This window comes from Coptis chinensis, chromosome 7 (assembly GCF_015680905.1).
Source record: "Coptis chinensis isolate HL-2020 chromosome 7, ASM1568090v1, whole genome shotgun sequence".
Taxonomy (NCBI): domain Eukaryota; kingdom Viridiplantae; phylum Streptophyta; class Magnoliopsida; order Ranunculales; family Ranunculaceae; genus Coptis; species Coptis chinensis.
Genome location: NC_141462.1, coordinates 51,571,979 through 51,598,970, shown reverse-complemented (window position 1 = coordinate 51,598,970; position 26,992 = coordinate 51,571,979). Strand labels below are relative to the sequence as shown.

The following is a 26,992-nucleotide window of genomic DNA, read 5'->3' as shown; positions in this document are numbered from 1 at the left end:
ACCTCAAACAACACTCATGTTTGCATTAGGCCCAAAATACTCATATTAAAGTGGGATTAAACAATGCAATATCCATGTTGCGCATTAGGATTTGACAGTGCAACATCCATATTGCAGTGGTCAGTGACAGTGCAAATGAAAATCCAAGTATATTCAATGCAACACTCATGTTGTAGGGAATACATTCAACACACTTTAACCAATTGTTCATAAAATGAAAATCCTAATATATCAAAATTGTGAAACTATCAATGAAATTTGGTATCTAACATTTTTGCCCTCTTGTTTTTTTTTTTTTGTAGTAGATCTTGTGTTTGCTTGCACATTATCGTTTGAATCTTTTATTTTTTCTTCATTAGGGTTATTCATTTTGAAATTTGGGTTTAATTTGGGGAACTAGGGTTTTGAAATTTGGGTTTAATTTGGGGAACTAGGGTTAGGGTTTCGAAATTTGGGTTTAATTTGGAGAACTAGAGTTTCAAAATTTTGAATTTGGGTTTAATTTGGTAACTAATGTTTCAAAATTTACATATTGTTTTTGTTTAAGGATAACATGAATGTTGCATAAATGTCTGGGCTTTTGATTTTAGAAAAAGTTTGTCTTTTTACGTTTAAGGAACACTGGGGTTTAATATTCTCTACAACAAATGGACCGGATGGGCTTTTGATATAATTAGAAAAAATTGTTTCCCTTTTTTATCGAGTGTAATTTTGGGAAATTGCGAACAAAACTTGGTTGGCTTTAAGCCCATTCTCTACAAGAATATTTTTTTGCCGAAATGCATTTCTCCACGCATAGATTTAGCCCGCATCAAACCCTCCCTCCGCCGCAAATCTTTTCCCCTAAACCCATTATTTATTTATTTACACAATTATTTTTCCACACCAAATAATGGCGTTGGTTGTTCAAGACAGATTGCAGTTCACAAAAGAACCTTATATCGAAGACGTTGGTCCACGTAAAATGTAAAAAAGAATTTAACTTTATAATTTTTGTATTGTATTGTGTTTTTATTATTATTATTTAATTGTTGTTGTTTTATGTATATGTGTATTGGGCAGTAAGAGTGTGAATTTCTCAATGTTCTCTGGAGATGAAATGAGGAAAGCAGCTGAATGCCAAGTTTTTTCAAGTGCTTTATATGATGAGTTTCGAAAACCAAAAAATAACGGTTTACTTGATTCTAGAATGGGTCCTGCTAATAAGGCTGGTACATGTTCAACATGCCATGGGAATTTTACATCATGTCCTGGCCACTTTGGATATTTGAGCCTTTCCTCCCTGTATACAATGTTGGATACTTTGCTTCTATTATAAACATTTTGAAGTGCATTTGTAAGGTATGGTTTTCTGTTCTTTTTGCCCCATGTGTTTTTTTTTATTCATTTGATGCTTACTGTTTTTTATAACAACATGCAGTCTTGTCTTGAATACTTCTTACAGAGAACGAGCACGTAGAGATTATTTGAAAAAATCACGGAATCAAGAATGGAGGCTTTGCAGAAGAATGGATTAGCAAAGCAAGTCTTGAAAAAGTGTAAACCGGCTTGCTCCCGTTGTGGATATGTGAATGGTATGCTTTCGATATCTGTGTTGCATTTTGCTCTTATAAAGTTGCATTGTGTGCAGTGGCTTCTCATTCATTGTGTTAAAAATATGTGCTGTTGTTTTTTGTAATTACTATTCTTTACTTGCTGGATCACTAAGAATGAAATAGCAGCTTCTATTTTAGAAAAAATTACTATATGCTAGTGGCTATGCTAAGGCTGCGATTTGTTGTGCTCTTTACTTTTCACATGAGGTTTTAATACAACTTAAGAAGATGTGCTTGGTTGAATTTATTGGGTTTTTGTTTTTGTGTGTGAAAGGATCTTTCCTTCTACATCTTTCTATGGTGTCTCTTCTGCACAAAACGGAGCAAAGCCAAAAGAATTGTATAAGGAAACACTGCAATCCAGAATTTTTTGTTTATTATCTTCCTCCATCTGTCCCTCTTTCTAATGGTTGGAAACAATGAATTCAGAGATCTTTGCACACGTTCATCCCCTTTCTCTGGTTCCCATTTGTCTCTCCTCTCTGCCTATGCATATATTCCAAAACCCGTTTTCAATATTTAAATTGGTGACACTGATTTCATGTTCATGGTGATACTATACTTCATCGACGAAATCAATTGAGTGGTTGAAGAATGAAGAAGAAGTTGATGGGGTTTCTGAGAAGGTTGTGGCAGTTAGGTTTCTGGATCAAACTGGAGTGGTTTTTGTTTGGTCGTGAAAAAAGCAAAAGTGGCATTTCAATTATATTGATCAACAAATGAGTTTTACATCTGTTGGTCATAATTTTAAATTCCACTCCTTAGTATGTTTTGAAACCAGGCTTATCCTCTATGATATATTACATAGTTTTTTGAGTGTAAATTTGTAGAGGGTTGAGTCGAAAAGAGGTAAGAAGAAGCTGCATTTAGGTGGTTCTTTAGGCAATGCCAATCAGTCTGCAGCTCTGTTGCGTTGCATTCTTCAAGCTTCTGCTAAAATCTAGAAATATAATCTTTCCAGTTGATTTCTCAAGTCACTTATGTAATTTTTGTTTGGGTTGGTCCAGGGTATTGTCTCGTTGCTGTTACTAATCAGAATTGCCTTGCCCTGAGAGAATCTTATGCTATCTCACCCTGTTGGGTCCTTTTCCGTAGAGCATAGCTCTAGTTTGATTGTGTTGCTTGTAGTTCTCAGCACTGAGTTGCTAGTCCAGTTGTCCCCTAGGCTGTATCTGTATACGAACATTGGGCATCACCTTCAGTTTCTTAAAATCACCTTCAGTTTCTTTAAATCCCATAACCTGCTCAGTATCTTCTTGCTCCCATCACTGTTAATCTTCACTTCGTCCTGTTCGGGTGGTTGCATGCACACTTTATGAGCTGCTCCTGTTGAAGATGTATGTTGTGTCCTACGCTTTCTGTGATGCTTCTTGTTTTGTGAGTGTCTTTAAGAGTGTCAATTTTGCATTGTAGATTTCATTTTTATATGTTTCTTCAGCCATATCAGTAGTTGGCCGTCATCCTTTGAACCGTTTTTTAGATCGCCTGTTGTTCCTTTTGGTTCATAGCCAATACAATGTATTTTTAGTAGAATATTCTTTGATTGATTGATTCTACATCTATTGATTATGCACTCCAGTCATGGTCAGTTGGTAGCACAGTTCTCTGAATTTTTATCCATTGTATCATTCTGTTCTGTACCTTCTAAGTGTATTAATGTTCAAAGGATAGGTGGATTGTATTTTCTACTGTCACATGAGAACACCTTGAGTTTTGCATGGTCATTATTGTACCAGCTTATCAAGTGTTACTAGGGCCCCACACACTTTACCCTCAAGGAATTTCACTCATTATTATGTAATAAATAGTTGTGGAAATAAAAGGTTACACTCAGTTTATAGGTTTGATGTCCCACCCTATATTGATGCTTTTCCAGTTTTTCTTGTCATAGGCTTGATATTTTGATGCTTAGAAAAGCAGCTTAACCAGCCTAAAAATTTGGGCTGCCATGCTCTTTTATTTGTAAAGTCACATGGGACTTAGTACTTACACTTCCTGTTTAGATATAATTTTTCTTTTTAGTTTGTGATTTACTAACATTGCCATTGTAATGTAGGGATGGTGAAAAAAAAAAAGAAAACTCTGTGTTATGTATCATTCATTATTGGAAAGCTGCAAATACTGCGAAGAATTTCTACCCTGTCAGAGTTCTTGCTCTTTTAAAAAGATGTTGGATGAGGTAGATTCTTTGAAACCCTGGAATTAATTGTTTTTCTCAAAAAGTGAAGAATAAATATGTAATACGTTGGGCAAACATTCTCTTTTGTTGTACAGTCTATTCTTAAATAACATTCCTTCTTTTTGTTGGGTTACAGGACTGTGAAGTGCTATATCTTTCAGATAGGCCTGAGAAACTCATCATAACAGATATTCCAGTGCCACCTATACCAATCCGTCCTTCCGTCATTATGGATGGTGGACAAAATAGGTTGTTTCAATGTTAATATCTCGTGTTATTATGTCTCCTAAATATGTTATTTGGTCAAAAAATTAGCATCTATTGATTAAAAGGAAGAAGTATACAGGATAAGGTCTATTAATAAAAAGAGAATAAACAGCAAGAAGGAAGAATATACTAGAACAATCTACATGTATCTGTATTTTTTAGTAAAAGAGAGAGAAGTCTTCTGGAAGACTCTCTCTCTCCTAGTGGCAAAAAGTTTATAAATGTGGAAGTGCCACACAAGCTCACTATAATTATTCCCAGCTAGTGAAGACCAAAGCCTAAATGTCAAGCCATCGATCTCCTGTAGTTTGTTGATACTGGAATATAGTTCTTTTCATTTTCCAATTTTCTGCTGATGTTACTAGATCTCCATTCTCACTTTTCTAAACATAGTTGTTAGCAGTATAGTTCTAAATATATAATTCATAAAAGTGTATGTGGTTCTGTTCTTGCAGTAATGAGAATGACGTGACATCTAAATTAAGAACGATTATTCAAGCTAATGCTAGCCTTAGGAATGATTTACAGTGTACGGCTCCACATCCAAATGTTTGGTATATCCGAGGAACTCTTTTCCTTTTCCCTTTTTAAATGTTGATTAATTTTAGTGTTTAATATATTAATTAATTGAACGCTTATGACATTTCTTAAAGAATGTTCAGATATTAAATTTAAAGGAAAAATATATCGAATAATTAACACAAAAAGTGAAATATATTTCATCTTCTTTTAACTATGGCGTATTTGTTTGAATTGCAAATTTGAAACTTATCCATGGAGAAATATAAGCAGAACGGTTGGCATGGTTAGAGTCAATGTGATATTATCTAGGAGTCTACACCCCTCAGCCAGTTCCAATTGGTTTAGTTGGTATTTTGGGATTATTTTTTAGGGTTTAGTTAGTTTCGGTTTGTAGAGAGTTCTAATCAATTAGAAGTTGTGTCAAGTAGTTTTCCCATTTAAGGAGTTGTAGGCCTTTGTTATTTTTTTGGATTAAATTGAATATTGGGTTTTAGTTTTCTTTGAGAATGTGTTGCATTCGTTTCTTTGCAAACTGCGAAAAGTAATCAATTTGGTATCAAGAGCTAGGTTCAAGGCTTCAACGCCATTGAAGTTCTGGTATTGAGAGAAAAAAACCAGCTTCCGCAACTCATTTCACCAATCCATCATGGTTTTACCATTTTAGACTTTCAACCATTGCAACTTCCACCAGAAAATTAGAAAATTAGAGAGAAGAAGAAGAAAGGAACTTAAGTCGCAAAAACAAAAGAAAAAAAAAAAATGAAAAAAATCAGAAAAAGACAATGTCACCACTACCATCTTTTTAACCCCACAGTGAGTGATAGTTCTTTCGCTTATTTATTTATTTTTCCCCTTCTAGTCTCCTCAGATTCTACACCACACTTTACTGTTCCCTATAATCTCTCCAATTAGTTTCTCATTGTCATTGGTGTTTATCTCATAAATATACAAATCAGTTAACACGCTTTTAAAACCACCAAGCCAAGTCCAGCCCAGTAATTAGTTCAGTCAGTACTTTTAGCATCCCACCTCTAGAATTCCAGTATTAAATTTCAGTTATCCCATTAGTTATAATTTTAGCATCCCATTAGAATTCCAATGAGGCCCAGTTTATATAATTTAGTTATAAGCCCATACCAGTCCCTCCAGACGAGTCCATAGGATACCTAGTTCAGTCCATTAGTTTTTATTCTAAACAGATCACCCAATCCAAACAATTCATTAAACATTCTCAGCCCGTAAATCAGATTACAATCATAGGCTCATGTTTTTTCAGTATTATTTAGTACAAGATCAGTCCATTCTTTTTTCCAGTCCAATTGAAAGAAAAAGTTCTTATCGCTACTACAATCATGGAACCTAACTTGTAGTTTGAAGCATTAGAGTGTGCATGATATAACGAAAAAGATATCTGGTTATGATGAGAAGTTTATTGCTTTGGATGATTATTATTTTTTTGCTCGGTATAGTTGAAATCTCATTAAAAGTGAAAAGAAAGTAAGCCGAGAAAGCCTACCATTACAAAGAAACAAATTCAAACGAAAAACATAGCCACAAGAGGCTAACCCGATGAAAGTAGATTACGATTTCTCTTGATACACGCTTACCCAATAGCAAAATTTGTTGGTAAGTAGGAACGACCGTCATAGATAATTCACTTCCTTCAATTTCATTGCATCGCCTCCTCCACTGAATGAGTGTGAATTCAAGTTTAAAAATTGATATTCCAGAGCTTACAAGGTATACTGAACTTGAGGTGTGTTTTGGATGGATTGCCAAATTGGAGAATGTGTTTGTATATCAATATATGTCGGATGATCGAAGTTGTTCAGGTTACTGCCAGATTCTTTGAGGTTTTATTTGATTTTTGGTGGACAATTTTAACAACGGCATAACATCAGAATTTGGGTCAAGTCATTATATGGGCACAATATGAAAGAAGCTTTGGTTACTAAATTTGTGCCTATTAATTATGTTCTGCAATTGTATGAGAAGTTGCAAGATTTAAACAGGAGTTCAAGTCTGTGCAAGAGCATATTATCGAAGTTGTTTTACTATTCCACAATCACGATGCACCTTCCAAAAGGGCGGGAAGTCCAAGATTCGACATCATTTACATGGTCTTTAGTAGAGACATTCGCCATGATTTCGATCCATGTTGGGATAATACATTGGAGGAAACTTATAGATCTGCATGTCGGTCTGAGAAAAATGAGCTATCTTTCCTCCATGCCATGTTTGAGAGGTTCCACAATTTTTAAAGAAATTATTAAATACTATACTTGTGGCCTATAGGTCATGTTCAGGTGAACTATCCTAAGAAGCCAGTTTGACTATTGTTACATAGACACCTCAAGAGGAACCACTAGAAGACAAATATGGGGAATTATTATTCCTGCATACAAGGATTATGCTTATGACATATATTATTAGTCTATTACGCAAATCAACAATGCATTTTGACAAAGTGCTAAATTATATAATCCACTGGTTTCTATGACATGTCCACTCATGTGGTTTGGTTAATTAGTAACATTTCTCTAATTTCCGCGTTGCATGACTGTCACACTTGGCGTGACTACTATGGTATACCGACCGTATAAGGTGCATTCTCTATGAGTTAGATGAGTTTAGAGTTGATAGAGATTGTAGATGAACTTTTGTTCTCTGGCCTTCTGAATTTGGACAACATCAACCCTTACGTTCTTGCAAGCATTACTGCGGCCATTCAGATGTTGGAAACACATTCTGACTCTCTTAACAGCAAAGTCAATGGCAATCCCACAACTCCTGATCTTGATATAATGGGGGATACTAAAGCCACTTGGGAATATTCAAACCAAAAAGACAAGGGAGAATTCACCATAAATACATTTAGGAAGAAGGCATCGTCTCATATAGAGACATTATTAGGTCCACTTCGAGATGAAAAATCCACCCACATTATGGTAACAGTTGGCAAAGAAGCTACTGAGAATGACATGCTTCTAAGTGATCTTCTGAAGGCAGGTGCCACCATTATCATTATCAATTGTGCATATGGTGACCCAAGTGTTTGGAGTGAAGTTATCAGAAGGGCAAAGAGAATCTCCCAGATGCTGGAGAAACCTTGTGTCGGTTCTTATGGATTTAGCTGGACCAAAGCTTAGGACTGGTTCCATGAAAACTGGTCCTTCTGTGATGAAAATATCTCCCTAAGAGGGATGCTAGTGGAAGCGTAGTTTTTGGCTGCTCAAGTTGGTTGTCTCACACAGGATCAGGACCCCGCCTGCACACTTGTCTCCAGATGCAGTTCTTTTCATAGATAACCAACAACTTCTGAGTAGGCTCGAAGTGGGTAGTGTTCTGAGGTTATGCGATGCCAGGGGAAAAGCGAAGAATGCTAAAGATTACCAAAAGAATTCCAGTTTTTCTGGTATTGGCTTTGTGGCGAATGTTTGAGAACTACTTACGTAGAATCAGGAACATCGGTGTTTATGAAGGGAAAGAAAGGAAGGAACTTAGTTGGACATGTAGTAGAGGTTCCCAGCACAGAAGAATTTGTAAGGTTGAGAGTTGGGGACTTGCTTACTATTTCCACGAGATCCTTGCTTGGCCTTGAAGCATGATTCAAGTGAGTCCATGGTTAATGGTCCAAGGGTAACCTGTCCCTCCAGCCATCTTTTTGATTCAGTCAAGCCTGGTGAACCCATAGCATTTGATGATGGGAGGATTTGGGGAATAATCCAAGGAACCAGTATCTCAGAGATTATTGTTTCAATTACTCGTTGCAAGTCATAAAAAAGGATCAAAACTTGGGTCTGGAAAATCTATTAACATCCCTGAGGGCTAAATTAGGTTTGAAGGCCTCACGTCAAAGGATCTTATGGATCTTGAATTTGTTGCTGCTCAAGCAGACATGGTTGGGGTATCATTTGTGCGAGATGTTCATGATATTGTTGTTCTACAGAAAGAATTGGAGAAGTGGAAGTTTAGGAACTTGGGGGTTGTATTGAAGATTGAGACCCAGAGTGCATTTGAGAAATTGCCCCTTTTGTTGCTGCAGGCAATGCGGTCTCCTAATCCCTTGGGGATTATGATTGCCAGAGGTGATCTTGCTGTAGAATGTGGATGGGTAAGGCTAGCAGACATTCAAGAAGAAATTATATCTATATGTGGAGCTGCTCACATTCCAGTCATCTGGGCAACACAGGTTTTGGAGTCACTTGTCAAGTCAGGTCTGCCTACTAGAGCTGAAATTACAGATGTGGCCAATGGAAGGAGGTAATTGGTGCTTTTCCTTGCTTTCTTTTTTAAGTTATTAACACTCCATTATCGTATATTTAAATCATCTTGTCTGTAAAATTTGGAAATTGCGGTGACATTTAAAACATAAGTTACCAGCTAAATCCTTCAGTGCCAACTAGTCTATGAACTTCTGATTGGTTGAAATTCCGGTTTCCTTAAGTGTGAGTCGTTCGAGATCTTATTCTGGTTGGGGGTATGGAATGGTATTAGAATGATCTCTTTGCTGAAACAACATATTCTAGACTAGTAAATAGTAATGACGTCCGTTATTTATTTTTATGGGTGAAATAAAACCTTTGTCTAACGCCCTAATGTTTCCCATTTAACCCAAAATTGACCATGAAAATAAAATGGAAGCTATGAGATGCTTCTGATATATAACAGTTTCATTCCCAGTATGTTACTTCTCTACCGGACTACCAAACCATGTTCCTTAAACCTTGTCACCTTGGTACAAAAACCTCAAGAAAACAAAAGGTCTAAATATTAATAATGCATATTTCATTTACTATTTAGTCTCAGATTAGGTTTGGTCAGAATTTGACAAATATTCTCTTTGGATTAACAGGGCAAGTTGCATTATGTTGAACAAAGGGAAGTATTTAGCTGAAGCAGTTTCAACATTGGATTCCATGGTTCGAATCAATTCTAAAAAGATGAAGCCAGAGCTTAAGCCTTTGGTGCTCTCCAGTAATGTATTGTAATATAGTCCTTAGCGTGATTAGATGACTCATTTGCTTAGGCCTATGTACAAAAGAGGGAAGGATTAGAAGGGTTTATCGAAAAAAAGAGAGATGGAAGGATTAGGAGGCAAGCAAATTAACATCAAAGAATTATTCGGCAAGTAAACGTACTTCAACAAACATGAATTGGTCGGCTTCAGAAAAGTGGTCTTTCGAGCTTTTTTTATTTTTTCCTGAATAACTATTGTACGTATTTTGACAGCACTTACCCTTTTTTGATGAAAAATTGATTGAGTTCAGAATGTGAACATTTCCACACAAAATTCCTTTTGTTTCCCATTTTTAATGGAAAATGCAGAAACTTTTTACACGTAATTATTTCTTACAAACCAAACCAATGTTAAGCAGATTTATTGACAATTTGATCCTGGTATGTGTATTAAATACTGGAATAATTAATCATTGCCAACAAAAACCAAACCAAATGAGAGGATAGATTATTATAACACAAAAACAAAACTAAATAGTCGCTTGATAAGGTGTTATTAAGCTTACGATATAGCTTGACTGGTTTTTTTATCTTTGAATGAGTTGGTTACTTACAGGGTGTGAGGGTTTAGCGTAGAACTGGACTGGAAGTTGCAATAGATATATTATTATGAAAAGGAAATATGTAATTGTCTGTGTAGAAAATAGGATAATTTGAATGGTTAAGTAGATGAAAAATGAAGAGGAAATGAACTTATGATTAGGTTACAAAAGTGGTAATAGACTAGATAGTAGATATATTAGAGTAATGAGGAAGGGTAAGTTGTAGAAAAGATGGAGTATTTGCTGGTTGAGAATATGCTCTGCTAATCTCTTCTAGAGCGACCTACGATTTTTATGCCACCTATGAATACTCAATTTTAGTATGCATGAATAAAAGCTAAAACCCTAAAAGCCCATGGAAATTAAGCTAAGTGAAAGAAAGAGAACAAAAATTAAAGCAAAGAAGGCTCAGATGCACATTCACCATGTTGAAGAACCAGGTTAAAATTGCAATAGATCCTTCAACAAGGGAATGAAATTTTTATGAAAAGAAACATAATTGATTTACTTCTAACAACTAACTCCACTCTAGTCCAACTGAATTTGAGTAATTGAAAATTTATTTACTATTAACACTGATCTAGATTCACTTGAACAAGTCCAACAGCCGCCGGCGACCATTTCCGGGAAACCTATACTTGTTGGGCAAGGTACACCCTAAGGCAACAACTAGGCCCATAATTTGGGTCTCAATTATCATCAAACTGACACCTTTTGCAAAAGCCATCACATACTTTTGGACTTGGACAACAAGTGTGGAGCTTATAAAAAGGCTTTCGACTGCAGCTCTTCACTGCCCAGAAACATTTCAAGCAAACAATGGAACAGAGCAAAGCAATCATAGTGAACCAGTTCTTATCAGCGAAAAGAAAGGCAGGCAAAACATTCAATGAAATTGCAAAAGAAACTGGTTTAACAAATGTTTATGTTGCACAGCTCTTGAGAAGACAAGCTATTCTAACACCTGAAACTGCTTCTAAACTAAAAGCAGCTCTGCCCCACTTGTCTGATGAACTTGTTGATGAAATGATGAAGCCTCCTATGAGGTCTTATGACCCAAATCTTATCCAAGAACCTGCTATTTATAGGTATTTTGCACTTTTTTAAGTTTGTTGAGTTTGGACCCTTTTTTTCTGTGTGTGTTGAATGTTGATGACTAATGGGTTTGTTTTAAATTAATTGTTTTTAGATTGAATGAAGCAGTTATGCATTTTGGGGAGAGCATCAAGGATATTATAAATGAACAGTTTGGTGATGGAATGTAAGTTTGTTTTTTCCTCTTACAAAAGTCTTGTAACTGAAATTATTAATTCTAATTCATATTTTTAATTAGTGTTTATGGATAGTAAGTACAATTTATTTTTCTTTTACCAATTGAAAGTGAGTAATGAATTGACGAACTTGTTGGGGGGTATCTTGGCGTTGAATGATGTAGGCGATTTTGAATGAAATAATTTGCAAGTTCTGATTGAATTTGGAACACAGGGAGTGTGAAATCCCGAAGAGAATGATATGAGAGAATTTAATTAAGAGAAATAACCTAGTTGACATCGCTACTTGAATATTACAGTTCTCTTGTACAACCTTTTAAGAAACACAGTAAATCTCTTGAAAGGAAAAGAGCATTGAAAGGGAAAGGAAAAAAAGAGAGAGAAGCAATTGGGCATTTAAAGTTGAGTAAGGGGCTATATATGTGGATTCTCTCATGCCTAACGAGAAGGGATTCAAATGATTTGGATTTCCATACAACCAACACACAAAAGGTGCAGTATATAGAAGTTTAACCTTTTTCACTTAATTATCCCCTGAGACTGCATCAACATGAAAATTCCAGGGAACTGTTTGATACCAGAGGCTGATTCCACATCCCAACAGAAACAAACCATGATGCACTTCCTGATTTTTGCTTTATTTCTATATTATTTTGGCCTATATTTCCATATGATTTTAGCCTATTTTGTTGGTTCGGCAATTCTACACTAAACTTTTCTTTCGGTATGTCAAACTGTAAATCGATTTTTCCTTATGCTGCAGAATGTCTGCTATAGACTTTTACTGTTCTGTTGACAAAGTTAAAGGTGTTGATGGGAAGGATCGTGTTGTCATCACATTTGATGGGAAATTCTTGCCTTATACTGAACAGGTTAGTACTTTCGTAGTTGCACATTACAATTAGGAGCAATTGGTTTGCTTCATCCGAAGTTGTATAAAGAACATAGATTGATAACGACATTTTATAGGCTAGTGTTATGTTGTAAACCTATCGGGAAAAAAATGGTATACGCATTAGAACCTGCGGGGCAAAGAATGCGGCCAAGTGTTCCATGCATTTGCTCATTTGGTTGTGAATTGTCATTAGGTAGGGAAAGGCTTATAGCATCTTCTAACTAGCCCCAAACCTAGCTGGTGCAGAATTTGTGCCAATCATTTTGTCGACTTTCCATCCTTGGAGTTGTTTTCCCATTGTATATGTAAACCAGGTCCTAAACTTCCATCAGAATTTCAGATGTATTTCTTGTGTGTGTGTGTGCTCGCTCGCTCGCATTGTTACTTGCCTTTTCTTTTTACAGATTTCTGAGCACATGGTATCAACATCAAAGCGGAATGAACAGTAACAGGAAGCAATTTAAGGGATGAGCAGATGTGAAGCTGTTTCTGTAATAATGTCTCTTTTTCTTTTTATTGATTTCACCTGGATCTTTTAACAATCTACTCGTGGTGAATCGTCATGTGAGAAGCATATTGCGATGTGTTACTAGGTACGTATTATAAACATGAATAATAGCTAGGAGGGTGATCATCCTAATGAACACGCATTCTGACTTATTGTAAGATCTAGGTAAGGTACACATAAACAAGCCAGCATGGGCTGGAATAATGAAGCATTCGCCGTTGCCTCATTTGTTTGATCTAAACAGATTTGCATGGGATGGCAACTTGCACAGATTTTTTTTCCAAAGGACCTCGAAGGTTTAAATAAAATTCACCAATACATATTTAGGCCTATATAAATTTTCACCTGGATGGCTCCGGAGCTTAATTGTTTTTTCAATTTGGTCGTCATAAATTCACCACACTTCACCAGGGTCTGCCATCTTCTGGAGCAAACAAGCAGGCTCTAATAGTGATACGGGCTGCTCACCTTTTCTTTTAACAAAACCGTTACCTTCCATCTCTCCACCTTCCACCTACTAGTACCAACCTGTTGCTGCTAATGCACATAACAAAAGTGCAGTATACTCGAGGGATCAGGAAGATTATTGACTAAATAGATAGTTACTTCATAGTCATATGAAAGAACAATAACATTAGAGAATCTATTAGGAGAAGGATGGGCTTATTCATCTCTTGCAGCATACACCATGGTTTCAGAGAAACTAATAGGACAGCAGACCTGTTAGCTAAATTATCGAATGTAAAAGATGATGTTGCAATGTATTTTATTCCTCCACTGAATAAATGCTTGCAAAGCATAGTGGAAGAAGATGCAGCTGGTTGTATTTATGACAGGATTCATTAATATAGGCTGGGGTATCCTTAACCCTATAATTTCTTAAAAAAAACAAAATTAAAAAAAAAAACAAAACATAACAATAACAATAACATCCTGGGCGGCCAAAGTAATTTTCTCATCTGTGAACCACATTTTGCATTTATCTCATCCGAGAAGCATAATTACACTGCTGTTCTACAGTAAGTATATTGAACCTAAAGGCTTATTTATCCAGATAGACGCATATTGGACCGCTAATTTTTGACATATGGCTGATATATAAAAAATCAGACGGATATAATCAGCTCAACGCAAAATGTAAATGAGTCTCTGACCTTTTTGGTGATCACCAAATTAGTGATCTTCAGCAAAAAAAAAATCATGTTCATTTGGTTTCTGAAGCGTTATTCGAGGCAATCTGTCCAACCTGGCCTTGCCGCCCTTGCGTGCACCATTAGGCCGTATGGTAGTATGGTACAAAGTATATTGGCGGCGAACCTGGAGGCATGTATGGTTGCACAAAGGCTTAGAGGGCTTCCGCCAGCTGAAGCCAATATCTACGGAAATATTGGTTTGAGTTCAGAATAATGTATAATACTTTTTCATAAAACTGGGGTAAAAACCCTGATTTGAGTCTTTATTAACTTAAAACCCATTGACTTTTTGAATTACGGCTAAAGCCCACCCCTTTTTTTAAGTTGTGAATTAAAAGTTTCCGCACGTTAAAATTATGGAATAAGGTCATTGACCCAATTAGATCACCTCCTTTAGCTTCTTCTAATACCAAATTTACCCTTTTCTTCTCTGTTTAGTTTTTATTGTAGTTTGTCTTCGAAAAATCTCTCTTTTATTGAGTTTGAGATCGTGATATGTGATTTCATCAATTGAAAAGTTTGGGTAACATAAATTTGTTATCCATGTTTGGGTAATGAAGAAAGGAATCACTAGTGGCTTAGCAAGAAAAAGGTTAGATTTTTATGATGTTGGGCTTTTGATTTAATGTGTAAATGAGAATTGGTGTTCTTCATTTTTAAGTTTTAAGCTTGATTTTGTTAAGGTACAGTGTACGTTTGGCTTTGTTAAGCTTCAAATACTTAAGAAACAAAATTTTTCTTGTTTGTTATGATGTGAATAAGATCTAGATAGAAATGTCAAAGATGCAAGAGCTCTTATTGCAACACAAGATCAATTAGAGATGGTTACAATACTTAATCTTATTGTTGCGGACTTGCACTTTCGCCTAGATATGAAGTAGCATTGGAACTCAATTCTAGAACACTTCTTCGAATTAAGGAAGTGGCTAATATGCTTTAGGAATACGTTCTTAGCTATAAAATGGTGTATGATGAAGAATTGACTACTTCTTTAGACAATAGTAGTTAACAAGAGATTTCGAGAGAAAGAGTGAAGCTTCTTTACGAAAATTCTTTTCGTCAACCGATTCATCGATGATAGCGATCTTCACTCAAATGCTTTTTGTTTTTACGATATGAAGAAAAAGTTATGGTTGGACTTTGTAAACAATATGATAAAGAAGGTCGATGGGGTAAATTATTCATCTCAATTTCTTTAGCAATTGTGATTTATGTGGATTGATTTGGAGGATTATTGGAATAAATGGTATCTCACTATCCCTATGCAATGCGGTATTTGGTATTGGGTGAAGCTTGTTACTATCTTAGATTAATAGAAGATACAATGGTTCTCCTACAAAACGATGTAAGCATTTACAATTCAAAAGAGAAATCATATGATGTTATGAAGATATCTTTACCTTGTCTAATGCGCTTTGTGCAATGACATGAATAACACCATGCCTCCTTACGAGGTTGCATCAAGTTTCAAAGGGGGTATTATGCGAGACATTGTTTGTATTTGTGATTCTTTCTCCGAGCATTGGGTATGCGTTGTTGTTGTTGTTTTTTTTTTTGACAAACCGTAGTTTTCTGAAGGATCCATAAACTAAAAATGGAAGAGCACTCATTAAATGAGTGAGCGATGGTTTGAGTCCATCTAGATCCAATTCTAGCACCTTTTGGTGTAAAAAGGAATAAATAAAACGTCATTTGATGGTAGTATATGCCTAAGAGGCCTCTTTGCATAGATGATCGATAACATTTGTATATGTATTATATTAGGTTTTGTATTAGGTTGAAGACATGTTTTAGATTTGTTTGCACACAAACAATTTTTGCATTGCGCAAGTGAGTTAAAAAACCAATGGTTTTGTGATGGTAAATTATACTTTTTTTTACCATATATAGATGACATAGGTTTTATGTTTCACAACAACTCATACTGAAGCATGGGATCCTTTTCAATGAACACTGACTTGGTAGTAATAGACAACATAATATTCATGTTGCAGTAAATTAAAGTTGACAGTGTAGCATCCATGTTGCAGTAGATTTTCCAATGCAACATCCCTATTATAGTACGTGGGAGTTGGCGATTGGGGCTGCGGTAGTAATATTAATATCAAATTGAAACATCCATATTAAATCTTGATGGTAGTATATGTGTAATCGATAGTATTTGTATGTGTTATGATCGAAATTTGTAGTCACAAATAAATGTAGTCAATAGAATCTATGTTGTTTTTGTGTATTTTTTAGTCATTGATATAATACTTCGGTTAATTTCTAAACTTGAAGAACATTGCATTGTTTATCTTAGTTATGTGACAAAAGACCTCGACATCAAGTGTAATGTAGGAATCGCGACCTTATGACTTGAGTCTAGTTTTGCGATGAGAATGCGTTGACGATTGCAACATTCATGTTGCAATGGGAGTTCCACGATTGTTGTTGCAATAGTAATAGACAATGCAACATCTATGTTGCGATTGAGTTGACATTATAACATTCATGTTGTAGTAGAGTTGCGGGGGCAACATCCATATTGGGTGGGGAGTTCATAGTGGTTATTTGCGGTAATAATAGGCGATGCAACATCCATTTTGCATTAGAGTTGACGGTCGCAACATTCATGTTGTGAAATGAGTTGCCAATGCAACATTTATGTTCGCGATAGGAGTTGCCATTGGTGATTCTTGCGGTAGTAATAGTCGGTCAACATCCATGGTGTTGTAGAAGAGTTAATAGTGCAACATCTATATCACGATGGGAGTTGATAATGGTTGTTCGCGGTAGTAATAGGCGGTCACAATATCCATGTTCTCTTGTAGTAGAGTTGGCGGTCTGATATTCATGTTGCGGTAGTTGTTGAAGTAGTAATAGAGCGATTACAACATCCACGTTAAATATAGTTAATGATCACAACATTCATGTTGCGGTAGTAATAGATAGTGCAACATCCATGTTGTAGTATAGTTGACAATATAATATTCATGTTGCGATTGGGAGTTGGCGTGGTTGTTGTAATATTAATAGGCGATTGCAACATCCATGTTGTAGTGTTTGAGGAAATTTTGGAGAGAAATCAATAGGAAATTTTAAGGACAAAATTACCAATTGAAATTTCACAAAATTTCAAGACAAAGTTCACATGAGAAGTTAAGCGGGGGTTTCATATTTGGCGTTATTTGTTTTTTGTCTTAAAGGGCAAAGTGGTAATCTAACTCAAAAGTCAACCGGATGGGCTTTACACATAAATAAAAAAACGGTGTCTTTTATCCATAATTAAAAGCGAACCTGTGGGCTTTAGGCCCAAACTCGATACTTTTTTTGTGGTGTTTGACTTTTGATATGGCGTTTTTCAACATAAACGACAATTGCATTACATTGATCCGGTGCAAATCCATTTATGATACTTAATGAATCGTCATCCTCAACCCGCATAGCAATCGTCACCGAGTACAATCAAGGCCCGGCATTAGGAAATCCCGAGTGCTTGGAGTGCGGGTGTTATCTTCGAGAGATCCGCGATTCGATTTTTTGGCGGTTCTTGCACATGGAATAGGGTCACCTCAAACTATGTGACCGAATATACAACAATTGTCCTAGCGGGTTAGCAATGAAAAGAGTCGCCGAGAACAAGCGGAGGAAGCTATGGTTAGAAAGTGACTTCGATGCCTACAGCTCTCTCTCTCGAAACGCTCTATTCCATGGACCTTAACTTGACAAGATGGAAGAGGCGCAGCTCAAAAATTCGATCACCGGGTGCATCTCACATACATTCGCGAGAGGCCAATTTTGTTGTGGATCTTTGTCAGCAAAGAAGGAATCTTCTATGACCATGGGAGAAACAATTTGGAGCACAATCGGACCCATATTCACCATCAAGATAGAATGTCCTCACCGGGGCGGCTCACAGGCAAAGCAAGGCCTTTGGCGAAAACAAAATTTGTGGCCTTAAATGGAGAAATAAACCGTTAGAAAAGTACCATGTAATGAAAATTCAAATTACCAAATAATATATTAAAATCAACTATGTAATCGTTATACATAATTGGAAAATAAAATACCAAATTTACCATAGTGTAGATCCAATTCCAAACAGAAAAATTAGAGAAAAATATATTCTTTTATTATTTGAAAATGATGTTTAACTCAAAAAATGAAATAAAAATAGTAGAAGTATTACATAAAGAGAAGGGAGAAGTGAAGAAGTGAAAGGAAGGTGTGGGGAATATTGAGAAGAACATAGAACGTGGGCTCTTTGGTTATAAAATATATATATATATATATATATTTTTTTGAGAAAATTGATTAACTAAGGACGCATTCACAAAATACAAAACTTATAACTTATTTCTGATCATTGGATCCTTGATAAACTTCAGGATTAGCATATGATAGAGGAGCACTAGAATATGTACCCTGGTTAATTAATTCTCTCCCTAATTAATGTGTGGAGTGAAAGGATTTAGTTACCTCGAAATGACATGTCACAACCCGAATTTCTAAACAATTAAAATAAATGAATATTTGAAATATAAATATCTCAAACATCACTCGGTTCAATTGTCTAAAAACCCAGGCTATGACGGGGTGGATACAACAGATGTAAAAACCTAAAACCCACATCATAAAGAATCTTAACAACAAAAATCTCCAAATTCTTCAACTATTACTTTATTAAAAACTTTCTTCCATCCCAATACAAACATAAACAAACTTTAAGAATAACAATTTCCAACATCGTATTCTCATGTCATATAAAAATGTAACTTACGTTATTACATCCTTCCAATAAGAAACGGACCTAATAAACTAAACTCCCGGATCGCTCGGTGAGAATCCAAATCCTGCGCCATGGTTCCACTTCCTTCCACCTATGTTCCCAGAACACACCCACGCCAAGCAAAACAAAACAAAGCAAACATGGGTTAAAAATTGAATTTTCTTTGGTATGAAGTGACTAAATACATATAAACATTTCAAACTTTACTTATCCAACTAACACTTTAAATCTATCATAACCTAATCATTCTCGAAACTTGAAGGCCATTGGTTCGAGTCATCTCAACCGGCATAGTTCTTCCTAAGCAAAACTTATACTATCTTAACTCATTCTAATACCTCGTTTTAATATCTAAATCATTGTATTAACACTTACCGATATCCACCGGGTTTGTATAAAGGGTAGGACCGCCCCCTGCCTGAAATGTTATTAAGTCCTACCCTCTATGAAAAGAAAGTTAGAACTTCTATATAATATGTGTAGATATCCTATAGGTATTCGGAAAACCAAAACACACTCATTCCAATCAATTCAATTTCTCTTATCAAATAATCAATTACTTTTCTTATACACATATTTCACAACCTATGTACCTTAGGTCATTCCCACATTCGAATAATACCCAACCCTACATTCCAATACACTCGAGGATATCTGGTAACCCATGAAGAATACCTTAGTTCCTCTACAGGGTAGTCCAAACAATCTCACATTTCATGGCACATTCATGAATACGGGGTTATTAAGTGGCACATTCATGAATACCCATATATATACGCTTAATCCACCATTTATGGCGCATTCAATAAATGCCCACCTAAATATATGACATCAACAAATCGTAAAACTAAATTCTAAAAATTGAGGCGTGGAGTTTCTAAAAGAGTCGCGGTAAATTTGTTTACGCGTTTATTGAACCTTATTGTATATATCATTTCGAGAATGATGAAAGTATCTTGATTAAAGTATTTTTTTGGTTTACAGCGTTATTAGTTTTAATGGATGTCTAAGTGTCATAACGTTGATATCATAAAAATCTTTATGAAATCACATAGTAGTTAATACACATACACATATATATAGAGGTCTTAGCCTAAAGTCAAGTATGCTAATAGCCTAGACCTATCTTAATAGCCCAAACATAATCAGAGTTAAAAGTCAACTCACGGTCAACGGTCAAAGTCAACTCTGGTCAAAGTCAATACGTCATTGTCAAAAGTCAAACCGGCGTTTTAAAGTGCTTCGACCGGTTCGAGTCATAGCCATGGTTCATGACTAAGGTCAAAAAGTGTATGACTCGTGGGCTCATGGTTAAGGCCATGGTTGGACCAACTAACCCGCAGAATATTTTTTTTAAAATACATATTTAATTATTTATTAATTAATTTAATTATTTATTTCCAAAATTCGTTCATTGGACTTCGGGATCGTGAAACGTTTTTGGGCCGAAGTCATGTTGAGGCTTGGGTTTAGGACCCAAGATATATAAACACTTTTTCAGAAAATAGGGTTAATAAAAAATAATAAAATATTAAAAATGGAAATGGAGAGAGATTTTGGTTTCTTTGGAGGCGTTGGGCCTTGACGAATCGAGTTAGGAGGATTAAGTAGGAATTGTTAAATGCGGTGAGTAGCTATTTAGCTATTTCACGGTTTATAGTTTCCTGTCGGAGGAGTATACCGACTAAGGTTTCGGCCTATTAATACTGTTCGTTATATTGTTGTGTTGGACTTCGTGTTTTTGTATTATTCCACTTTGTTAAATTTCGTTTTCTGTAATTAAACTGTTGAACTCAAGAGAGCGGCAATGGCGGCATTTGTTATTTATATTGTGGTGTTAGTTGATTAAGGGTGAAGGTTGGGTCGATTGGGTGTTGGGTATGCTGAAGGGTGTGTAGGCGGGTGCTGTTGCAGGTGGAAGAAGGCGTCCATTTTGAGTTTGAGTTGTGGGAAAACTCAGTTAGGTTGTTTTAGTTTAATTTAAACTATAGTGCTTTCATCTAGATACAAAAATCGATGGGTTCATAGTGATTGTAGTGTGTGTGTGGGTTGTAATGGGAGCTGTCGAAGCTTCGTTAATGGCGGTGGCCGATTCGGTGGTGGGGCTGTTTTGGTCGATTTTGAATGGGTTGTTGGTGTGGGGATTATGAGTATTGATTGTGGAGGGTTGATGGCAGCTGTTAAAGCTTGGGGAAGCTTTAATGGAGGTCGATTTTTTATTAGATCTAGTTTTGGTGAGGTTGGGACTTGACGGTTTGGGCATTTCGTGTTCATTAATGTTGTTGGGGTTTCTATGAGGAGCAAAACCGATGGGTTGAATTGGATGGCCGATTGGAGGTTGTGGTGGCCGGATTTTGGTGGCTGTTGGTGGAGGGATGATGAACAGTGTTGGATTTCGGTTTTGGGCCTTGGGCCAAAACCTTAAGTTTTGCTTTGGGCCGAAATGTTATGTTTTGGTTGGGCCCGTTGGATTTTAAGTTGTTTGGCCGAAATTTCAAGGGTGGCTAGGCCGAAATTTCAAAGGGTAGTTTGGGCCGAAATTTCAGTTAATTTTCGGACCACATTAGTTATGTTGGGCCAGTTCTCTTTGTTTTGTTTGGGCCCAAGTTAATTAAGTTTTTGGACCAGTTTTAACTTAAGTTTTGGGACCAGTTCTAATATTAGTCTATGGCGGATTTCATTTTGTATTTTTGACCGAACCACCTGGACTGTTTTGGGCCCGTTTAATATTACGTGGACCAGGTCCATTGGACTTAAAATAGATCTACATGGGCCTTCCAATTTTTTTAGGCTTAGGGTAATAAGGTTTGGGGCAGGCGGTTAGATCTACGACCTTACCACGTGAGCCCATGAGCCGTAATGGCATGGCCTTTGACCTTAACCATGAACCATTTATGGCCAATGAACCTGTCGAGCACCGAAAACGATTTTTGACTTTTTCAATACTTTGTTGACTTTTACCCGGACTGATTTGAAACTTTGCCAGGCAGTTTGACTTTGACCATGACATGTTGAGTTTGACCTTGATGAGGTGTTGACCTTTGACCGTTGACTTTGATGGCCGACCGTTGACTTTGACCGTTATTTGTGAATGTTGATGTTTTCCCAGATTTTCATATGTTTGTTTATATGGATATATATAGTAATAAAATCTTGTCGGATATTGTATAACTTGGTTAGTAAATTATCTAATTTAGATTTGGCGTGAGTAGTGTGTAAAAACATATTGGGCTTTGATTGTGATCGCTTTAATTGTCACTACGTTTATGTGTATATTATATGGGCACATATAGTAATAAAATCTTTGTGGAAGGCTTAGTATATATTTGGTGGTCATTATCTAAAGAAAGATTTGACCTTGATGTTGTGTATTTTTTGACGTGGCGATATTGAGATGTTAGGAGACATTATATTCTAATCGTTATAATAAAATGTATGTGATCGTTGAAGCGTTGTGACAAGATATAATATGTTGGGATATGTATATAAATCACGATATCTTGGAGAAAGTTATATAAACGCTTTCCATTATGATATATGTGAGATCTTCTTATGAGGTAGCGTAAGATCTTGATGAATATTTACCTGAGTGTGGCGTTGTCTGAATAATATATATTGGCGTGAAAGTATGAAAGTGATTATGAGATATAATTGAGATGTTTACATATATTATGGCTTAGTGCATAAGATAATTGACACGCTTGCGTGATATAGTGGAATGTTTAGGAGTCGTTAAGGTTATGACACTTGAATAAATTCGTAAATCGAAAATCCTAACCTGGCTACCACAACTGTGTTTCTACCCTATGTGGGTGGCCCTTTGGCATTAAAATTTAATGCATCGGCATGGCCTTCCACCGGCGTTCGGTTAAAATTTGAATGGCGCGCCTTGGGCTTCCTGGCGTGGCCCGAATAATTAAAAATGATTATTAGTTAATGAAAATAAGCGATGATCGCATGATATTTTACGCCGAATAGTGGCGTTACTTATATAATTGCTTCCGGGTGTGAGGATTTACGGTGTCGGCATCCCATCCCGAGTGGCGGGGTAAAGGGGAGGCATGTGGATGTACATGTTCGGTTCATTATATAAGGGGAGGCATGTGGAAACTAGGTAAGACATGTTAAGGCGTGGGTTTTAGGGACACACAAAGAAAGCCCGAATAATCTAATTATGGTAATATGTTGGTAAATGATATATCGATGATTTTTGTATATGGTTGGTGATAGTTTAAATAATCTAATTATGGTAATATGTTTGGTTGGTTATTTGTTTAGTTAGAACTGTTGTTGCCGATGGAGGAACTACATGCCTTATTTATGATCCACCCGTTTGTTGTATGGTTAAGGGAATGTTAAAACCTCGGTGGAGGAACTACACCTAGATTATTGTACTTAAGGATGTTGTATTAGTCGTTGAAAGTTAAAAGCACCGATGGAGGAACTAAGCTTCGGTTTGGATTGTGTATATATATGTATATTATATGTTGTATTTTAGGACTACACCAAAGCATTTTTTAATAATGTTGACCCGATTCATGTTTGCTTATCGGGGTGTTCATTCAATGAACATAGTTGATAAGTTTTAGCCGGGTTTAATGTTGAAGAAGATTGGTTGCGGCTTGTGGTTTAAGTTAGCGTTAAATCTCGGGATGTGTTTTGTTTTTCCTTGAGGTGATATAGATTTTCAGTTGAGATAATGTTATTTGCATTTTCATTTGTAAATTATTTTTGAAATGAATAGAATTTGTTGTTTAAGTTAAAATTTTATTGGTTTTAATTATCCATATTTAAAAGCGTTTATGGGTTTTTGGGAGTGGAAGTCGTCACACCCGGAATCGAAGAGTCTGAGAACAAATAATGTTTTTCAGTTCAATCGAAATTGAGGGTGTGACGATTTAGTATCGAGCATTTGGTTAGCTTAGACTAGGGTGAGTCTAGGTGATTCTCGGATCGTGGTTTATGGGTAGTGTTTAAGAGTAATATTTTTCAAAACTATTTCATTTAGTTGTTTTGTTTTTACAAATAAAATGAAAGAGATATAGAAATAAAGAGAGTCAATATTTTTTTGATTGGTTTGTATGTGTGATATGTATATTTATATTAGTTCTTTCTTGTGGAATGGATAGTAAATGAATGATTTTTATTTTTCCTTATTATATGAGGAGTGGTTATATGTGTAATATATTAATTATTAATGGATTTGATCAAAATGATGTGTGTTCTTTATAATGTGATTTTATTGTTTGGTGTTCATTTTCACGTGGAGTATGGATTAAGTATGCGACCACATGTCGTGAATTTTGTATTGGAGTGTTATGTTATTATTCAATAAACTATAAGATATTTTAATATATATTGAATGAGTTGTATTATCGGTGGTTTTGTGATGTCTTGAGTAAGGAACTAATTGCCTCGGTTTTGGAGGAACTATCTCGCCACCTCGCATTCGCATAATGTTAATGGATGAATAGTATTTTAAAGTATAAAGAGATTAATCTGTTAGAGGTGATTAGTTAGAAATAGATTGAATATAATAATAAAATATCGTGTATTCTTTTTGAGATGTGTATACCTAATATACAAATTCTTTGAGGCGTGTATATTGCATATACTTTTGAGATGTGTATACATGCGTATACGTGTATTCTTTTTTTGAGATGTGTATACTTTACGTATACACGCAGTATTCTTTGAGATGTGTATCTTGGCATATACGTGTGTTCTTTTGAGAAGTGTATACTTTGCGTATACACGTGTATTCTTTGAGAGGTGTATACTTGCGTATACACATTTTTATATTATTGTATATATGTGAACTATTACCGTCGATGCGTATATGATTGATTTATATCGTTAAATTAGTTCCACATGATTTTTGCATATTCAAGTATTTATTCTTATTGTTTGGTTTTGATCTATATGATTTTTATAGATGAATAAAAAAAAATTATTTTTTTTTTGATACGCTTTATATTTGATCCAAATTGCAAGCATGAATTAGGATTCAAGGGTTGTTTTAAATTTAATATTTCGGATAGCATGACTAAAATAAATATAAAGTTTTATTATAGTATCAATGACATGGGTGATTTTTTTTTTTAAGTGTATCGGGACACTAATTTTTTTTTTTATGCATGATAATAAAACTTCATAATGTTTTATCTGATGGATGAACTTATCCCATATGATTTATTAGTTTAAATTAGAATATTAATTTTTTTTTTAGAGTTTGCTTTCGTGTGTAAAACCGCATGCTAATGAGAAATGATATATATTTATCTTGCGTTTAAGTAGCCAATAATAATGTGTTTTAATATAGACAGTTAAACCGTAATAGGTTTTGTAATGGCATGAGGATATATATTCGGAATTATTAAAATAATTAATACCAATATCTTGCTTAAGTTTAAATCAACGTGCATTCTTGATAGGTTCTAAGTTAATAACCAACGTTTTTGTTAAGTTATAGCTTTACTTCGAATCTCGGGGACGAGATTCTTTTTGAAGATAATATATAGGCAGAAGCTTGCCCGTGATTTTTAAAATACGTATTTTTAATTATTAATTAATTAATTTAATTATTTATTTCCAAAATTCATCTGACCGGACTTCGGGATACGTAGGCCCAGTTTTTGGGCTGAAGTTGCCATGTTGGACTTGGGTTTATAAACACATATAAAACACTTTTACAGAAAATAGGGTTCATAAAAAATAAAAAATATTAAAAATGGAAGAGATAAAATTTGGATTGGGAGGGTGGAAGAGGCTGACGAATTCGGACTGACGAGGATTAATTAGGAGAGTGTTCAGGCGCATTGAGTAAAGCTTATTTAGCTATTTCACGGATTTATAGTTTTCCTGTATCGGAGTATACCGACTAAGGTTTCGGCCTATTAATACTGTTCGTTATATTGTTGTGTTGGACTTCGTGTTTTTTTGTATTATTCCACTTTGTTAAATTTCGTTTTCTGTAATTAAACTGTTGAACTCAAGAGAGCGGCAATGGCGGCGTTTGTTATTTATATTGTTGTGTTAGTTGATTAAGGGTTAAGGTTGGGTCGATTGGGTGTTGGGTATGCTGAAGGGGTGTGTAGGCGGGTGCTGTTGCAGGTGGAAGAAGGCGTCCATTTTTGAGTTTGAGTTGTGGGAAAACTCAGTTAGGTTGTTTTAGTTTAATTTAAACTATAGTGCTTTCATCTAGATACAAAAAAATCGATGGGTTCATAGTGATTGTAGTGTGTGTGTGTGGGTTGTAATGGGAGCTGTCGAAGCTTCGTTAATGGCGGTGGCCGATTCGGTGGTGGGGCTGTTTTTGGTCGATTTTGAATGGGTTGTTGGTGTGGGGATTATGAGTATTGATTGTGGAGGGTTGATGGCAGCTGTTAAAGCTTGGGGAAGCTTTAATGGAGGTCGATTTTTTATTAGATCTAGTTTTGGTGAGGTTGGGACTTGACGATTTGGGCATTTCGTGTTCATTAATGTTGTTGGGGTTTCTATGAGGAGCAAAACCGATGGGTTGAATTGGATGGCCGATTGGAGGTTGTGGTGGCCGGATTTTGGTGGCTGTTGGTGGAGGGATGATGAACAGTGTTGGATTTCGGTTTTGGGCCTTGGGCCAAAACCTTAAGTTTTTGCTTTGGGCCGAAATGTTATGTTTTGGTTGGGCCCGTTGGATTTTAAGTTGTTTGGCCGAAATTTCAAGGGTGGCTAGGCCGAAATTTCAGTGGTAGTTTGGGCCGAAATTTCAGTTAATTTTCGGACCACATTAGTTATGTTGGGCCAGTTTCTCTTTGTTTTGTTTGGGCCCCAAGTTAATTAAGTTTTTGGACCAGGTTTAACTTAAGTTTTGGGACCAGGTTCTAATATTAGTCATGGCGCGTTTCATTTTGTATTTTTTGAATTTGAACCACCTGGACTGTTTTGGGCCGTTTCTTTAATATTAAATGGACCAGGTCCATTGGACTTAAAAATAGATCTACATGGGCCTTCCATTAACGCTTAGACTTCAGGGTAATAAGGTTTGGGGCCCAACGTTAGGTCCGAACCATGACCATGCCACGAGCCCACGAAATGCGACTTTGACTTTTGACCTTAGAGCGAACCACCAATGGCCATGAACACATGTCCCGAACGAACAAAACAAAACGGTTTGACTTTAATAGGACACATTGACTTTGACCAGGACGGTTTGACTTTGGCCAAGGGACAGTTTGACTTTGACCATGAC

General features: G+C 35.9%; 1 protein-coding gene, 2 long non-coding RNA genes and 1 pseudogene across 4 annotated transcripts; 3 read left to right on the top strand and 1 right to left on the bottom strand.

Moving 5' to 3' along the window:
• Window positions 1-3,731: 3,731 nt before the first annotated feature.
• On the top strand, window positions 3,732-4,596 carry LOC147487853 (uncharacterized). The gene is made up of 3 exons (XR_015203248.1): window positions 3,732-3,774; window positions 3,911-4,023; window positions 4,497-4,596. It is a non-coding gene; the product is annotated as an uncharacterized LOC147487853 (long non-coding RNA).
• Window positions 4,597-7,187: 2,591 nt separating this feature from the next.
• On the top strand, window positions 7,188-9,908 carry LOC147487852 (plastidial pyruvate kinase 4, chloroplastic-like; annotated as a pseudogene). Its single transcript, XR_015202802.1, has 2 exons — window positions 7,188-8,826; window positions 9,419-9,908. The product of XR_015202802.1 is annotated as a plastidial pyruvate kinase 4, chloroplastic-like (transcript).
• A 781-nt stretch (window positions 9,909-10,689) lies between these two features.
• Window positions 10,690-12,936, top strand: LOC147487851 (cyanate hydratase-like). The gene is made up of 4 exons (XM_086572518.1): window positions 10,690-11,212; window positions 11,314-11,385; window positions 12,159-12,267; window positions 12,695-12,936. The coding sequence occupies exons 1-4, from the start codon at window positions 10,944-10,946 to the stop codon at window positions 12,737-12,739; spliced, it is 495 nt and encodes a 164-aa protein (XP_086428644.1). The 5' UTR covers window positions 10,690-10,943; the 3' UTR covers window positions 12,740-12,936.
• On the bottom strand, window positions 12,795-14,189 carry LOC147487850 (uncharacterized). Its single transcript, XR_015202040.1, has 2 exons — window positions 13,953-14,189; window positions 12,795-13,332 (listed from the first exon to the last, which is right to left on the bottom strand). It is a non-coding gene; the product is annotated as an uncharacterized LOC147487850 (long non-coding RNA).
• Between the last annotated feature and the right edge of the window lie 12,803 nt (window positions 14,190-26,992).

What these genes read in the sequence shown, in the direction of transcription:
- LOC147487851 (XM_086572518.1), top strand. Translation starts at nt 10,944, where the DNA reads ATGGAACAGAGCAAAGCAATCATAGTGAACCAGTTCTTATCAGCGAAA. An exon ending in GAACAGTTTGGTGATGGAAT is followed by an intron (nt 11,386 to 12,158) that starts GTAAGTTTGTTT and finishes CTTATGCTGCAG; the next exon opens with AATGTCTGCTATAGACTTTT. An exon ending in TCTTGCCTTATACTGAACAG is followed by an intron (nt 12,268 to 12,694) that starts GTTAGTACTTTC and finishes TTCTTTTTACAG; the next exon opens with ATTTCTGAGCACATGGTATC.